General features: G+C 42.3%; 1 protein-coding gene across 5 annotated transcripts in view; it reads right to left on the reverse strand.

The window, feature by feature from the left end:
- Positions 1 to 3089: 3089 nt before the first annotated feature.
- THSD7B (thrombospondin type 1 domain containing 7B) overlaps positions 3090 to 13816 on the reverse strand; it is an 837579-nt gene continuing 826852 nt past the window's right edge. For all 5 annotated transcript variants that reach the window (XM_084778453.1, XM_084778450.1, XM_084778452.1 and 2 more), the window contains 2 exons: positions 11521 to 11608; positions 3090 to 4299 (listed from right to left, as the gene is read on the reverse strand). In XM_084778453.1, coding sequence (XP_084634579.1) covers positions 4218 to 4299; positions 11521 to 11608 — 170 coding nt within the window. In that variant the 3' untranslated portion in view covers positions 3090 to 4217. The remainder of the gene's footprint in view (positions 4300 to 11520; positions 11609 to 13816) is intronic.

The raw sequence follows: 13816 nt of genomic DNA on the forward strand, positions 1-13816 counted from the left end.
TACTTCATGTAGTTATTCCACAGACATTCCTTGAGCACCAATCATATGGCAAATAGTTGAGGTAGTTTAGTGAAAAAAAAAATAAGATTCTTGTCTCAATGGGGTAAATATCTTAATATGAAGACAAAAGAAACAGTATGTTATAATGTAAAATAATTAACAGGTTCAGGTTGTGAGAGACAGACAGACAGGCAGACAGGCAGACAGGCAGACAGGCAGACAGGCAGGCAGACAGACAGACAGACAGATAGACACACACACACACACACACACACACACACACACACAGAGACAGAGAGAGAGAGAGAGAGAGAGAGAGAGAGAGAGAGAGAGAGAGAGAGAGACAGAGAGAGAGAGAGAGACAGAGAGAGAGAGAGAGAGAGAGAGAGAGAGAGAGAGAGAGAGAGAGAGAGAGAGAACCAGAAAAAGTAGGAGAGGCTGGTACCAGCCAGAGGCTGTCAATTGTATGTGTCAACAGGGAAGGTGGCGGTAATTGTTTTTCTGGGTAGTCTAGTCAGCTCTGTGGGCCATAGAATCTCAGATCTCAGATGTAAGGATCCACACTGCCCCTGGTACAAAAGGCCACAGATAACCTATGAGGGACTGGACATGGTGTCCATTCTTGTCTCTTGTCTAGGTCTCCAAGTTATGTTCAGAAAAGAAAAACATGTCCAGTGTACATTAAATATTCTGGAAATACCTTCGATGAGGAGGCTGCATGCCCTTCCTGAAGAGTTGGCCAGCAGTCCGTTGATAACAGCGTTTATGTTACTATGAAAGTGGTAACGAAAATCTGAAATTTCCAGGGAAGCTAGAAATCCATATGTTTGTTTGAAATGTCTAAGTTAAAAAAGTTAAACCAAAAGTAAAAAAGACCTTTTTCTTGTCAAATGCAGTATCTCCATGCTACCTACCTGGGTCGTGTGTTGTGTGCCTTCAGTGATACACAATTGGCTTTCTTCAGATCTTCATTATTCAAGGTCATTTTATTGTTTTAATAATTTTTCATATATACAATATATTCTGACCATACTCTCCCCTCCCTCCCTATCCATCCGACTCCATATTCTTTTACTCACCTTTCTCCCCCCGCCAAAAAAAAACCAAAGAAAAGAGCAAAGGTCACAGTAGACAAACAAAAAGTGCACACACACATACACACACACACACGAACAAAAAAACAAAAACAAAAACAAACCACACACATGCCTCAAAACCCAGGATGGCCTCTGTTTTGTGTTTGCCAACTACTTTTGGACCTGTGTCCTGCCCTGGAGAGTGGTTGATATACCTAGTGACACTCCGTTGAAGAAATCCGATTTCCCTTCCTCAGAAGGTACCTGTCATAAACGGCATCTTGACTGGAAGCAGGACGTTGTATACACTTCCCCTTCTCCATGTCAAGGCCCTGTCTGGTTGAACTTGTGCAGGCCTTGTGCCTGCTGCCAGTCTCTGTGACTTCATATGTGCCTCAGCCCTGTTGTGTCTGGACAGTGTTTCCTTGCAGTCATCAACCAACCCCCTCTGGCTCTTAGAATCTTTCTGTCTCCTCTTCCTCATAGATCCCTGAATCTATGAGGAATTGAGTGGCTGGAGAAGACGTCCCACTTAAGGCTGAGTGCTTCAAGGTGCCGTTCTCTGTGCGGAGCAGCTGTGGGTCTCCGTGCTAACTGCTGTCCGCTGCAAGGAGAAGCATTTGCGATGAGCGTTCAGCGATGCTCTGATATATGGGCGTAGCAGCGTGGTGTTAGGAGTCATGTTATTGCTTTGTTCTTGTAGCAGGAAATAGTAGTGAGTTGAAAGGGAGACGTTAGATGACTTAAGGCCAGTAGCTACTACGTGGCTCTATACTTCTTGTCTTTAGACATACCCTTTTATACTCAAAAGAACTACATAGAGTGAAATTATTATTAACTTTTTGTTTTACAAGTCATATGCTTCATTTAGATAAAGTACTGATATACCTGGTGGATAAAGTGTGGGAGCTGATGTCAGCTCACGGGATGTATTTGTATTGGTAATGTTTGGCTGTCTTTTCTACAGCAGGGTAGAGTTCCTGTCTTTAAATCTTTGCGGCATAATATTAAAGTACTATAAAAGTCAGGAAAGACTATATTTTATTGATTCAACAATGTACCTCTGAGCACTGTGCCAATTTTTGGCGGATGTTCAATAAATATGTATTGTTTTAATAAATGGATAGACTATATTAGAATCTGTGTGGGTAATGTAAGTAAATGAAAATAAACCCATTTTGTGTAATTCTGTATTATTGGAGAAACAATTTTACCCAAGCCAGAAATGTGCAAAATCTAATATTTTAATGCAAATTCAATATATATTATAACAGTTGAATCTGTAATGAATGAGGACATGTAATGACCCCAGGGCCCCAACCCTGAATGTGCTCTAAAGTGCTAATCACAGGATTTATTGTGACGCTACTGAATAACGGGCTTTCATGCTTACTAGCAACATGCATGTTTAAAAAGGGTTTATCTCCCATCTTTGGTTATAATTTATTTTCCTGTCAAGAGTCACATGGGCAGTGAAAGGCAGTATCAGGGCAGTAAGGTAGGTGCGCTTGAGCTAATTTGAGCCTGCATGATATTTCAGAGAAACTAAAGAAAGAAAGCCCAGCTCTGAGAGTGTTGGTAGTAAACAAATCTCTTTCACGTCCTGTTTCCTGTTAAACATGGCTGCATGGGTAAGAGCAATTATCAAAGGCTTACTTATCTGTTAACAGATGTCACCATGGAAATTAAAACACCCTGGTTTGCTCCTTCGCATGTTTCTGCCTTTACCAGTTTCTTAGCTCTCTTGGGTCATTTACATATCAGAGTTTGCAGGATTACAGCAGTTGGTTGGTCTGATATCATCTGGGTTACTAATCTTCCACACTGCTCAGTGTCAGTGATTGACGCCTATATCTTGGCACAGTTGATAACACTGAGAAACCAAGGCTTCTTTTTCTCTATCAGTGATTTTTATCTGCCAATCCTTAAAACGGTGGCACAGGGAAATGAGTATTAAATTATTTCTGTCAAAGCCCAGGGCTTTGGAAGTAAATAAATATAAACCAGCCAATGTTACAGTCTTTTGAGCACTTTATTTGTTATAAAGACAAGTCCATAGCACACAATGGCACCTTCTTACTTCCAACATCCGGGATTACAAACGATTAGCTCATAAAATGGCCTCATTTTTTTTTAATGTGTTGTTTTAGATATTATTGAAACCTTATAAAAACAAGACTTGCTACAAACAGGATTGGTGTTCAATGTATATTAAATGAGGTCAGATAATTAAGTTCAAAATAATTTATAAATATTCAGATAAGAAAATTGAAATTACAAAAGCATATTTTGGTCAACATTAAACTGAATTACAACTGTGTGTGGTTGATGCTATATCTACACAGCTAAGTGTTTTGTTAAAATACAGATTTAGTTATCAAACAATCTACCTCATTCTCCAGCTCAATCAGTAGACATTTCACCCGGAAACCACCCACTCTACTCTAGCCCAGCTCTAACACACACTCTTACGTCTCAACAGATGCCGCCCACAAAGTGCCATCATCCCCTGGCTACAAAATAAAATATAATATTTAAAGGTTAAAAACTCAGAGAACTTCTGAAATGGGTAACCACTCTCCTCTGTGTTCATGAAAATAGGCAATCCAATTTACAAGTTTTCAAACCAATGTAAACTCTAGAAAACTCATGTTGAAGGATGTGGAGAAGGACTCTGCACTAATATAGTGCATAACAATACAGTGTCAGACGCCATGTACAGTGAATGCCTCCGTTAGACCTTTCCCCGTGGATTGTCAATATGCGGCTGAAGATCAAGTTTACTCAAGTCTGTGCGAAATCCTTCACGTTTTTCTTCCTCTCATTTTCAAACAGGAAGAGAAGGGTTTTCAGGCCTCTTGGGAAAACCAAAAAAGAAAAATAATAAAATAAAATAAAATAATAAAAAAATAAATTAAAACACTCACACCCACAAACAACTTGAAAACAAAAACGGCAGACCCAGTAACCCTTGACTCCACGTCCAAACGAAGTTGAGGGGCGCTATGACTTTTGCAGTAGTTGTTCCTGCCCGAGTTATCACGTTGTGAGATTCCTCAAAGAACTGAGAAGTCTGGGAGCTACAAAAGAGAAAGCATTTAAGGCAGCAGTTGATGTCTACACTTGGATTCCTTTGTCAAGTTACATGTCCAAGTCCCCATCGTAGGCCAAGGTGAGTGGCTTCTGATGGCGAGGTGTGCTTTGATGTGGTTTTGGCTTCTTGCTGCAAAGGGGGAAAAAACAAGAGAGAGAGAGAGAGAGAGAGAGTTTTTCAAGTAAAGGGTATAGAGCTTTCCTTCACTTGCCAAAGACAAGCTTGAAGACTAGAAATTCGAGTGGAAAAATTAGAAATGGCTCGTTTATCAGTAAATAGGAGTTTTCTCTTTTGAATATGTCACGTACCTCTTATCAATGGAGTGCACTGTGGGAAGATTTACCTTGGTGTGAGCAGGATAGCTCATGCTCTCCCAAGCTAAGCTGAGTCGAGCTTCGCTGGGTCCATAGTATAGGGGTATATGCAGCCAGCATGATTAGACACTGCAGGGTGGTTTGTTTGTTTGTTTGTTTGTTTGTTTGTTCTGGTGTATGGATGTATTCCTCAAATTAACTCTTTTAAAATATAAACCACCATATTTTCAAAATGAAAAAAAAATGGCTTAGTGGATTGAGGAGAAGGACCATTTTCTGGATTTGTTCTTGCCACACACACACACACACACACACACACACACACACACACACAGAACAAGGTGGACATCTGTTGTTCACTAATTCCTAAGCTACCGTGGCCTCTCGCAGCATCCCAGAGGTTTAGCATTTTAAGCAGCTGGGGCAGCCAAGCTCCTGTGTCTTGATCTGGCCTTGGTTTTAAGCAAACATATTTCTGCTCTGGCCTGAAAACTAGTGTTTCGTTGCCAAGTCACTGTCACCTAGAAGAACAAGTTCACCAGTTGTCGATAAAACCACCCTCGCCTGGTCCTCAGTCTGTGAACGACAGTTTTGTCACATTGAAGGAAGCTGTTTTTCCTATGGATACCCTGAAAGACCAACCACACGGCCATGCACCATGTACTTTTATTCTTGTTTCTCATTTATAACTGAAATTTTGTTGTATATTCCCTTTTCCACACAGAACCCCCTTCTTCCCAGAGCCTGGCTTGGTCACATCTTCAGAGGCTAGCCCTCTTCCTCTGTCCTCATCAGGGACCGACCTCTCTCTCTCTCTCTCTCTCTCTCTCTCTCTCTCTCTCTCTCTGTCTCACTGTTCTGGTATATAGTAGCATCTATTATTTATTTTTATTCAGTTCAGACTGAGTGCCAAGTCCACGCTGGACATTTTATATTTATTCTTTCAGTAAGTCCCAGAACTACTTTGAGAGAGAGGTACTTGTTAGAAATGGCATTCCTCTTTGCCTGGAAAAGTAAATTGGATTTTATATCCAGACTGAATTTAAGTTAAAATTAAACATTTTAGTTTATAAAATGCAGTGGTAGCATTTACTGTTGTGTCATCTGCTGTCATCGCCATCTGTCATGGGAGCATCTTCATCACTGAGCAGTGTCCCCTGTTTCCTCATGTTCCCTGGCAACTGCTAATCAACTTTCTGCTTCTACGCATCTCTTAATCTGATCCTGGATATCTCACAGAAATGAAGTCCACCGGCTGTGGCCTTTTGTGTCTAGCTTCTTTCGCTCAATGGTTAAAGTCCCGTTATCTGAATTTATTTGAAGATGTAAGTTTGACAGAACCAGTGGTAGGAAGGATTTCCTAATTTAAAATGCTCAAGTTCTAATTTAAGGAGCAAAATTAATTTTTCTGATTGATGTCTGAAGCAAGCCACAGGAGTTAAAGAGCTAAAAATTATTTCCGAAGCTCCACTGAATGGAACCACACATTCTTTCAAGGGCCCTCATCCAGCGTGCAGCGGGCTCCCATGGAGGATCTGGGCACAGGCTGCAGGCAAACAGCTCCCAGGCAGAGAAGCTGAGGGCGGGCGGCAACTTGATTTAGTGTCTTCTGCAAGGAGAGTATAAGCTCGGCATTTCCTGCCTTCCAGGCCCTCTCCAGTTCTCAGAGGGGCATTGCACAATTACTTAACTAGCATCCAATTTAACTTCGTCCACTTGAATCATAAGTGTATTCCTGAGGCTTTCTTTGCAGCTGGGTGGAGCTTCTAGCGTGAATAATAAAGCTGGCTTCAAGCAGGGTTCTTGGCATGCTGACCCATGTGTTTAAAGGCAGTAAGAAAACCAAAGGAGAGGCTGGGATGTCGTGGAAGTGACACCTTTCTTCTGAAGTAATAGTAAAGATGTCCCCCTATCCCTGCTCTGTGTGACAGAATAGGGGACAGAGGGTGGAGAATCGTGGAACCTACAAACCGTTTTTGGAAGTCTGCCCTTATTTTGTACGTGCTACGTGCTCCTAGCTGAAGAGACACGGGAGCTGGGGACCTGGGGAGTGAAGACCGGAAACAGCAATGGCTAGATTTGTATGAGGAGATAAAAAATCACTGCCTGGGAGGCATGTAAACTTGACTAGGCTCTATGAATAGGACCTGGAAAATTCTACTCAAAATGTGCACCGAGGTTTTTAATGTCTGCTTCCATAGGTAGATTTCTGGGCACAGTGTCCACCTCTGAGACAATGGAGGGGTGGCGACCTCAGTGGGCCATGATGGCGTGCAGTCCCTGAGACCAGAAACCCATTGTCTGTGAGTCATTTCATAGTGTGTGTTCCATGGACCCTATGAACCCAATTGTCTTAATTATGAATGCCTAGGATCTGAGAACCTTTGGGTTATTTAAAACAAATGAAATTCCTCCTAACGCTAATCTGGAAACTCTTTAATACAGCCCCCCATGCAGCTGTAGTTTAATAAAACTTCTAGGCCAGTTAAAAAGTCTCCTAAAAGAACAGGTGAGCATGGCCTCTGAGTGAAAGCCCATCAGCTAAGACGCCTGTCTTTGAAGATCTTGGCTCCCTTTTCTTCTGCTTTTTGGAGCATGTCTTCTTTAAATTAAATGCCTCTCATGTTTTTTTTTTTTATCCCTAAACTCTGATGTCAGGAAAAGCATAATCACCTTTCATCCCCAAGCAAACTGAGGAACCACAAAGGCTTGCACAAAATCCACCACTACGGGCGCCCAGCCAGTGTCTATCCCCTCATATGTCACTCTCCTGCCGAGCCTGGCAGAGTGCTCTGGACAGCCACTACTGCTTACAGAGTCACCCAAAGCATCGGGCCACAAAGCAAAGTGTCCTGCCTGGGAGAGAACATCGGAGACACATTTTAAAGTGACCTCTTCCGAGAATATATGCATTTTTAGCAGAGGGTAAATGCATATATGTTTAGTAAAGGCAAGCAGACTGGCAGGCAAGAGGCTGACACTCATAAGTGCCTTGGAATGGCACCCACAAGGAACACCCCTCGTTGCATAGTTTGATGGAAGCAGCGGACATTTTCATTTGGACAGCTGCCTTTGAGGGAAAAGCCATTGGAAGGCGGGGCAGCACTCTCAACCATCGATGAAGAAGCTGTTACCAGATGTGTTGGCAGTACGGGCACAGCTACCAGAGTGTCTTCCCGGCACGGTGTTCAGGTTAACTCCAAGCTCACCTAGTGAGCAGCTTCAGCAAATCCTTCTCTGATGTTTACTGCCAGGGAACCTTTCAAAGTCCCCAACTCTCATGGCAGGTGCTCAGAAGGCCGTCACCGAAAGGAGTGCTTAGGGAGACTGCTTTTCAGCTTTTCTCAAAAGTTCTTCCAAGTTTTATTATAAAGAGCTTTCATTTAAAGTATAAGTTTAAGCCCTGGCATATGGTAGACATTTTACTACCATAAACTTTTTATTTTGGTGGAAAATAGAACATCTCTAAACTGTCACCCTTTAATGCTGTTGCAAGCCGTTTTAATAGAATGAGCTGCCATGAAAACATCTATTTGGGTGTCTGTAGGCAGCTCCTTTGAGGCAGGCAATGGCAAGCGTGTTTCTTCAGGGCTGTGGCTTGTTCACTTTACCTGTAGAACGTATGACACCTCAGGTGTTTTGGCGTAAAGTGGAAAGGACAACTATGCAAACACAACGTCAGCAGGAAGTAAATGCCACAGAAAGGAGACACCGACAAGCTATTCCAGCCTCTTAGAAAAGGAGAAAGGGGGATCTCCTCCCCCGGAGGGGAGTAGGGGGGGGAAGTGGGAGGAAGGGAGGGATGGGAGGATACATGGGATGGGCTAACAACTGAGATGTAATATGTATAAATTAATAAAAATGTATTAAAAAAAATTAAATAAAAGTTACACTCAGGTAAAAAAAAAAAAAAAAAGAAAAGGAGAAAGGCTGGGAGCTTTACTGGAAGCATGGGTTAAGCTCCAATAGCTAGTCAAAACTATGGGTTTTTTTTGTTTGTTTGTTTGTTTGGTTTTTTTTTTTTTTTTTTTGGTGAAAGGGTCAGAAGGATTAAACTGTGAGAAATACCTTTGTTATATGGAAAAGTTTTATTTAGTGGATGTTATAAGCAAACACACAGGACAACTACAATGGCCTAAGAAATGTGACCAGATAGAGTTGGCTGTTGGGATAAAACATCTGAAACAGCGACACAGATCGGCACACAGTATCTCAACCGTGTGTGTGTGTGTGTGTGTGTGTGTGTGTGTGTGTGTGTGTGTGGAAATGAATGCGGTACAGAGGAAAGAGTAGACTTGATTGTCAATGGAGGAGCAGATGGGATTGGCAAGTGGCAGGTGTGAGAGCACACGTGAACAACGCATAAAACTGCCACTACCACGAAATGAGAGAAGCCGATACTTCAAGCTGAATATCGATACATGGCACAGGCTTTGGGATTGAGTTTGTGATTAAACATCTTGATTAAATACTTGAGTAAACATTTTAAAAACTTAATCTAAATAGAAAAATAGATTTAAGCTGGTCAGATTTTAAAAGACACTTTCCTGCTGTGAGACAATCAAGACAAATGATTTGCATTGATGTGGCACACGTTAGTCAGTCCAGGATCCAGGGAATAGCAGAAGATGGAATTAAGAGTTGTTTGGTTTCTGGTCAGGAAAGACTTCAGACAATGGAACCTGAGTTCATTAGTAAAATGAGGCATTACTAATGGCTAAAGGAGAGAGGTGATGGTCACTGGAGGTATGTTTTAGGAAGACCAATAGGCCACAGAATGAAGGAACAATAGTGTGTAAATCCAGACGTGGGTCTTTTATGCAATGTGAGTAGGTCACTTAACACACAAGGGAGAAGAAATTCTACTGATGTTTTGTAATTGGATCTTCTCAACAAGCATGGTGGTATACTCTTAGTCCCAGTGTTGGCAAGATCAAATTGAGTTTAGATCAGCCTCCTCTTCTGGAGCCTCAGAGGAAGGGGGAGAATGAGGAAGGGGAAAGGTAAGAGGGAGGGATAGAGAGAGGCAGACAGACAGGGAGGGAGAGAGGCAGAGACAGAGACAGAGAGATAAAGAGACAGACACACAGAGAGAGGCAGAGAGAGAGACAGAGAGACAGAGAGACAGAGAGGGAGGCAGAAAAAGAGAGACAGAGACAGACAGATACACATAGAGAGGGAGAGACAGAGACAGAGAGACATAGAGGCAGAGAGACAGACACAGAGGAGGGATTGGTTAAAAAAAAAACCTCTTACCACCAGAATTCAGAATGCCAGGCCTGGAGTCATATATATATATATATATATATTACATGCGTGCCGCTGGAAGAGTGGACTAGAGTTTTAAAATGTGTAAGTTGTAAAGAAGGGAGAAAACATCGAAGAATGTATTCATGGGCTTACATGAATATTCTACATGCATAAATATTAACAACTACATGCCAGTTTTCAATTTCTTGGGTATAACAGTGCAGAGGGAACAGCAGAATCTACACTGGGGTTGGGGCTCTGGGTGGCGAGGATGTCACTTGTTTTTATAGGCCCATCAGGAACCTTGAAGAGCATTGTCTTATATACCGTAAGTACCTTCCTGTGCTCTCCCATGACTTCTAGCACGTCCCCTTTCTAACCTCTTCTGGCGGCGGGTACCTCGGTAGACCCTGAAACTCCTAGAAGCTTTCCAGCCCTCATTTGTTCATTATGACTAGCTGTCCGCAGTGCTTGCCAAACTTATCAGCTGAAACCCTTAAGCTGGTCCAATCATTTGATTGCAGGGTGGATCACTGCCGGAGACAGCGCTTTCCACTACAACACTCTGGAAATACTAGCTGGGTAGAAATCTTATTTCTAGGAATTCAATTTTGATCACTACAGGTGGCAAAGGGGATAAAGTCAGCTGATTTTCCACCAATTTTAACTGACCGAAAAAACAAAGATGTAAAAGTCTGTGTAGCCTTGGAAATAGAATCTGAGGATAAATATACAGATTTGAATCAAAATTAAAACTTGAGGAAAAATTCTCAAGAAATATTCTACGGGACAGACGAGGAATGTAAATATCTCAGTTGGGAGTGGAAAAAAAATCCAAATAACACTTTGATCTCATAAAAATTTTCTTGAAACTGTTGCTTTGGAAGCTAATATGATATTCTTCACATGCTTTAAAATATTCAAATTTATTTATGTGTATGTAGTCTCAAGAACTGCTCATCAACTAAAATATATTCTGTACAATAAACTAATTAGAATTTCCAGAGAGTAGGCAGTAGGGCTGACAGTCAGTTGCAATGCAGGGGCCCTGGAATGGACAGCTCGTTAGATGTGAGCGGTTAATGGTCTCTTTGTTATCTGAAGTGCATTAACAAGGGGGGAGCAACTGTTTGATGTATCCCCAATTTCTCAAAACAAGCCAGATTAAGAACTAATAATAATTAAGAATGATTTAATAACTAGAATTATTTAGTGTGGTGTTCTCAGATTGGCAACTGATTAGAATTGTCTGGGGAGTTTACATGTGTGCAGAAGTCCTGGCCACACTCAAAAGTAACTAATTTCAGATCCTTGAGTGTGGAACTCAGCACTGGTTTGTAGGAGATGTCTTATATGCACAGTGATAAGACCATATTCCAAATCAAATGCTAAGTGCAAAAGTGCCCAGACATATTTTTAATATCTTCTAATATTAACAAAAAGCCAAAGCCGGGCGTGGTGGCGCACGCTTTTAATCCCAGCACTCAGGAGGCAGAGGAGGGCGGATCACTGTGAGTTCGAGGCCAGCCTGGTCTACAAGGTGAGTCCAGGACGGCCAAGGCTACACAGAGAAACCCTGTCTCAAAAAACCAAAAAAAAAAAAAAAAAAAAAAAAAAAAAAAAAAAGCCAATACTGTTAAAGATCCCATATTTCAACTGATAATTTCTCATTTTTTTAATGATCTGGAGATCCTGTCACTTTCATCAATATTAAAAAATATGGTTTCCTTTTAACATGCTACACACAAAAACAGGAGGTATACAGTTTTCATTCTTTGGTACTTACCAAACGAGATAGGAAGTAAATACTAGGAAAATCATGATAAGAAGACTGCCACCCGAAACGCCATAAACCCAAATTTTTACTCGGCCATCTGTTTGAGAGAAATACATAACAACCTTAGCACATGAAGTCTACAACATTTAGGAGAGAAAGTGCACACACAGAGTACCCTAATGCTTGACCACCCAAAGCTGTGGCTAATTCTAGACCTGAAATGGGCTCCTCAGCTGGCTGATTACTCAGTGGGAGAAGTTAGCCATGTTTTGGCATGATCTGTGAGATACCCCATGGATTCAGATGCTCTGTCTTGAGCATCACGAGAATGTGGATTATTTACTAGAGAGATACCTGAAACAATGGTTAGAAAATATAGGCCACAAATTTGAATAAAAGCAAGGAGGGGCACACGAGAGGGTTCGGCCGGAGGAAGGTGTGCGATGTGTCTCATAGGTGCACTGAAGTAGGCTAAGCCTGCTTTTGTGGCCTAGGACTAGCACTAACCCATCTACACTGGTTCAGCGTGCCTATGAGACAGGTCGCACACAGTTGAAACATGATCATGAATATATGGTATTCCATTTATGGGCATCTCAATCAGTCATGTAAGAGGGATCATTTGCATTCTTACCTGTATGTATGCGCAGGGGGGATTATTTAGAGAGCAATTTCAGATCAGACTGTGTGGCAGCTGACTTTACTCTGACAGCCTCCATGTGCCCTGAGGGTCTGGTTCCGATTACGCTCTTACCGTCAGGATTACAAACTGACCAGGCTTAAAAGTGTTTTGGGGAGACTGTTCTGTGATTGCAGAACTTACCATACAAGTGTGAGGAGGACTGGAGTTCAGCCACTCAGCACTCATGGAAAAGCTAGGCCAGCATAGTGGCCCGCAATCCCAGCATTGGAAAGTCAGGCGAGCCCCAGAGGCAGGCAAGCCCCAGAGGCAGGTGAGCCCCAGAGCGAGCAGCCAGATAGACTAGCTGACCTGGCAAACGCTAGGTCCGGCTGAGCGCCATTGCCTCAATATATAAGGTGGAGAGCAATGGAGGAAAACACCTGATGACAACCTTGGGCCTCCATACACTTGTACACACAAATACACAAGCATTTACACAAGCACATGTACCCCAGCACATGAAAACATGTACATACACATGCTGCCATAGCACATGCAAACACACCTAAAAATGTTGATATATCTACACATATAGATCTATACATATATATATGTACACATATTTAGAAGGCATCTATACATCCTCATGTGTGCATGCATATACATTTTTGCATGTGTTTATACACCTGTATACATGTGTATTTGCACATTCACTATTATTTATCTATACAGTGACACATGATTGTTTACACACACACACACACACACACACACACACACACACAATATTGCTGGTGCTGTAGTTAGATCCATAGTCCACTCACAGATTAGAAATTAAGGCTCTCCCCTCCTTCCCCCATCCCCCACCCCCTCTCTGTTTTTTTGAGACAGGGTTTCTCTGTGTAGCTCTGGCTCTCCTAGAATCCACTCTGTCGAACAGGCTGGCCTCAAATTCAGAGACCTGCCTGCCTCTGCCGCCCAAATGCTGGGATTCAAGGCATGTGCCACTGCCATCCAGCAAGGATCTCTTTTGTATATATGGAGATTAATTTCAGTTCTAATCATTTTCTTGAAATTGCATGTGTCACAGATGAAAAGTCTACATGGCATATTATCCCCACCAGCATTTAAATCTGCCCCTGCTTTGCTCTTAAACCTAAAATGTTTTTAAAATATCTTTGACAATAAGTGAATCAGAAGTTGAGTGAGACGTGCTGCTCATTCTGAGGAGCCAGTGTATAAACCTGTTTCTCCAACAGGATGGAGCATCCTTTGCACCCTGGCTCTGTATTAAACGTGCCACCAGGGGACTATGATCTAAGGCTTCAGCCCAAAAGGAAAGTTTCCAGAGTCCACCTGTTTGTCGCTGGTCCCTAACAGGTGCTGTCACTTAGGTGGCTCTGTCTGGTAGTTTGAAGTGTTTCACTTTGAAAAAGAGGTTAGTGTGAGAGATAGAGATGCTCGCCCAGTCCACAGAGTGGCACGTGAGAGACTTAGTTACCTGCACCTCGAAACTCACACTTGTCACTTTCTGCTGTGATCCTGGTGAAGTTACCCGGTGCTGCCAGTTTTGGTTTTCTTAATCTCCCCAGCAAGGCCGATGGTGTTTGGCACGCAGGCACTCAGATGGCATTCGGCACGTTTTCTTCCCTGCTCCTAATAAACACTAATTTCTCAGCCCTA

This window comes from Acomys minous, assembly GCF_964271855.1.
Source record: "Acomys minous genome assembly, chromosome: 1".
NCBI lineage: Eukaryota > Metazoa > Chordata > Mammalia > Rodentia > Muridae > Acomys > Acomys minous.